This window comes from Crinia signifera, chromosome 4 (genome assembly GCF_055691185.1).
Source record: "Crinia signifera chromosome 4, ASM5569118v1, whole genome shotgun sequence".
NCBI lineage: Eukaryota > Metazoa > Chordata > Amphibia > Anura > Myobatrachidae > Crinia > Crinia signifera.
Window position 1 is genome coordinate 257537008 of NC_139220.1, and position 3914 is coordinate 257540921.

Below are 3914 nucleotides of genomic sequence, written 5' to 3' on the forward strand. Positions count from 1 at the left end.
GACATCCACTCTTTACGTAACTACAATGTCACAGGCTGTGGTTGAGAAATGACAAGTAGGAGCTGATTGGCAGGTGGTTTATCACTCCATTTTATCACTTTTCAAGGCTTAGTACATCTCGCCCTATGTGTGTACATAGCTGAAAGACACAGATGAAAGCCAGTAAGTTGTCAATGTATTCAGTAGAAGGTGACAGAGACATGTAAAAAAAGTAAACTAAAGTAATCTGAATTTATACAACATCTTTATTGGTTCACGTGAATTGGATAGTAGGGGCAATAGTGAGTCAGTATGTAGGACGTGACAATGATCAGCACTTTGGCCCTTATTCAGGTTGACTCGCATCCTTGCGAGTCACACTAACCCTGCCTTGCGAATGGTTAGTTGGCACCACCCATTCACACACGGAATGCGTTCGCAAGGCTTGCAAATGGATGTTTTGCATGAACATCCATTTGCATGCCAGTGGGAACCTCCCCCATCTTTCGATGGTCGCTGACCATTGAATGATGGTGAAGGCGCATGTATATGTAAGGGTGGTCCAGACCACCCTTACATATGCGTGGGGAATTGCAGGGAATTGGGCAGGCAGCTGACATCCGGTTATGTCAGCTGTCCGCCCCCTGCACGTGCGTCATGGAGACATTAGCATGTGTATGCCCAGCTTTTTCATGGAAATGCCCATGAAACGCTGGGCGTTCACCAGGGGCGTAACTAGATATTCGTAGGCCCCATAGCAAAAGATTTTAAGGGCCCCCTATTTAGCAATTAATGGTGATAAATGTATGTAAAAAATATTACTTTGATAGTAAAGATGGGCCTCCTTCAGCTTTGGGCCCCATAGCAGCTGCACCCATTGCACCTTATGGTAGATACGCCCTTGGCTTTCACATATGTTAATGGCGCAGGCCGGCACCCCACGCCCCTCTCCACCCCTGGTCGCTAGGCTGGGATATGCTGCGGCACATGCACATACGCAAAACGTTGGTCCAGGTGCGAATTCGTGGCTAAGCGAGTCAACAGAATAAGGGCCTTTGGGCCAGATGCACTAAGCTGGAAAAAGTGATAAAATGGAGAGTGATAAACAGCCAGCCAATCAGCTCCTACCTGCCATGTCACAGACTGTGTTTGCAAAATGTCAGGCAGAAGCTGATTGGTTGGTTGTTTATCACTCTCCATTTTATCACTTTTTCAAGATTAGTGGATCTGGCCCTTTGTGTGTTACACAATGCTGCTTCAGGACACTGCTCTGCATGTCTTGCAATCATATTAGTTGAAGGTTAAGTCTCATTGAGTGAAATCTGGAACTTGTGGCTGCCTTGTCAGATGTATTGCACGGTGTGCTATGTCTGGCATGTACAATCACATGAGCAGTGCTATATTTAGCAAGAGACATGTTAGATGTCCCGAGGCAAAGGCAATAACCTGCTGGACAGGAAAAGGAAAAGAACTCCAGACACACTCATGCTTCTTATAGTCTACCAAAATGACCAAGCTCGATGTTAAAGTGGAAGAAACAGTTTTTGCAACAGACAAGGACCTGCTGATGGAGCACAGTGAATATTTCCGTGCGCTCTTCCAGTCTGGAATGAGGGAAAGCACCCAGGATGAAATTCAGCTCCACAACTTGGGTGCAATGGGCTTTCTGATTACTCTCAGGGTAATTGCAGGAGAGAGGCCTCGCTTGAGCTGTGAAGAAATCATGCAAGCTGTGGAGTGTGCGGCCTTCCTACAAGTCGAGCTCCTTAGCAAGCACCTGGTCAACCTGATTGATTTAGACAATTGTCTAGTAATGTATGAAGCTGCTGCCACCTATGGACTACTTGACCTGTTCCATGCTGCGGCCCTGTACATTAGAGATATTTATGAACAGTTGGAGGAGGATATAAGCTGCCTGCCTGCTGAGCTTGTCCAGTATGTGGATTCACTTATTCCTAGCACTTTTGTGGCAGTAGGCGCCCATACTCCCACCCTGGAGTTCCTAGAAGACACGTCACGAACAATGTGCTTTCTAAATGAGCAGGAGAACAAATGGGAAAGCCTAGGCTGTATTCCAGACAATGCCAGCACTTTTCTAGCTGGTGTAACCACATTAAACAATAAAGTTTTCATAGTGGGTGGTGCTCGTGGAGCAAACAAACAAGTGGTGGAGAAAAGCTTCTGCTATGATGCAGACAGCCACAGCTGGAGTGAGTTCGCTTGTCCACATCAGCTTCGATATGAGGTGACACTAGTGGGACATGAGGGTCATCTATATGCCTTTGGAGGGGAATATGAGAGAGTTCCGGTGGTTGCTGTGGAGAAATACTCTCTATCGTCCGAGACCTGGTGTTTTGGCAAAGAGTTACCTCAGCCGACAGCAGGCCCACCTGCTGCCAAAGCTATGGGAAGGATTTTCATTTGTCTCTGGAAACCACAAGACACAACCATCATTTATGAATATGATACAGGGAAGGACGACCTAATTCCTGTGTCCTCAATAAGGCGAGCGCAAAGCTATGGCCATTGCATGGTGGGACACAGAGACAACCTCTATGTCATGAGAAATGGCCCATCCGATGACTTCTTACGTTGCACACTGGAGAACTTTAACCTCAGCACACAGCAGTGGACAACCCTCTCTGGGCAATACGTTAATAGCAAAGGTGCTCTGTTCACAGCAGTGATACGGGGAGACACGGTCTTTACACTGAACAGGATGTTGACCTTGCTGTACAAGGTAGATGCTCATAGCTGGAAGCCAATTAAGGAGAAGGCTGGATTCAACAAAGGAGGCTCTCTGCATACATTCTTCCTGAGGCTGCCCACCAAGACAAAGCTAATGGCCAGAAAATTATACAAGAATCCTCACCAGAGTTTCTTATAACTGAGCACCACTCCATTATATCACATACATACTGTACAGATCAGCAATGCCTTAGAATGGCATATTCATTCAGAGTCCTCACATTGACCGTCGGCAGCTTCATTGTCGGGATCCCGTACCCAACCCTCCTGTGAGCACCCTCAGCTGCTCCCCTCACTCTTGCTTCCTCCAACTCCTTTAAATATAAACCTGTTCAACTGGATGGAGGAAAGTGTGGGACATATTATTGGACTATGCTCCCTCAGGCCAGCCTGGACTTTCTTTTGTCCTCCAAGCATGCAGGAACGAGGGGAGCAGTGATGGACTCATGCTAGGTGTTGTGGGACCGGACATCCTACATGCTGAATGCCATATAAGTAAGATTCGGGGGACTGGGATTATTTTAAATATACCTAAGCAAACCATACTATTCTTTTAAAGCGGAACACTCATAAAATCTGTACAACCTGTGTCATAAATGAGTGTTCTCTTTTAAAGGGATGGATAGTAAGGTAAACGGTTAAAAATCTGAAGTACAGTAGGTATGCAGTTTTACGCCACCTGTAAAAGGGATTCTATTTTTACTTTTTTATTCTTTATTTGTATTTTTTTCATTTAAATTTAAAATGTTCAAAGATATCACCTTGTTTTAATATGGTGCTATCAAATGTCTGCTCCTGGCATGGATTGTGTCCGCATTTCTACATAAAGGGGCAAAGCAGTAAGCAGTAGCGACACAGTGTATCAACACAAATACCCCCCCCCCCCCCATAGCCCACAAAGCAACAGCCTATCCACCAGCAGCTGTATAGATAGTGATCACTGCCACTGCCACATCTTTACAGTAATACATGGGGGATCAGCTCATATAATGTGCTTTGACGCCACTCCCCCCCCCCCCCCCAGTAATCATACATATGTCCCTCCCTGTCAAATGTACATATATTGATGGGAGCTAGGTACAGTGAAGCACAGAAAGTTGTTGAGGTTACAGTTCATGATTCATCATACATATTATGGGGTAACTAATAAGTGAGAATTTACATTCTGCCTGTACTGAAGTCAAAGG

General features: G+C 45.6%; 1 protein-coding gene across 1 annotated transcript; it reads left to right on the top strand.

Moving 5' to 3' along the window:
• The first annotated feature begins 1486 nt into the window (after window positions 1-1486).
• On the top strand, window positions 1487-3532 carry KBTBD13 (kelch repeat and BTB domain containing 13). The gene has a single exon (XM_083179779.1). The coding sequence runs from the start codon at window positions 1487-1489 to the stop codon at window positions 2864-2866; it is 1380 nt and encodes a 459-aa protein (XP_083035905.1). The 3' UTR covers window positions 2867-3532.
• Window positions 3533-3914: the final 382 nt, after the last annotated feature.

What these genes read in the sequence shown, in the direction of transcription:
- KBTBD13 (XM_083179779.1), top strand. Translation starts at nt 1,487, where the DNA reads ATGACCAAGCTCGATGTTAAAGTGGAAGAAACAGTTTTTGCAACAGAC.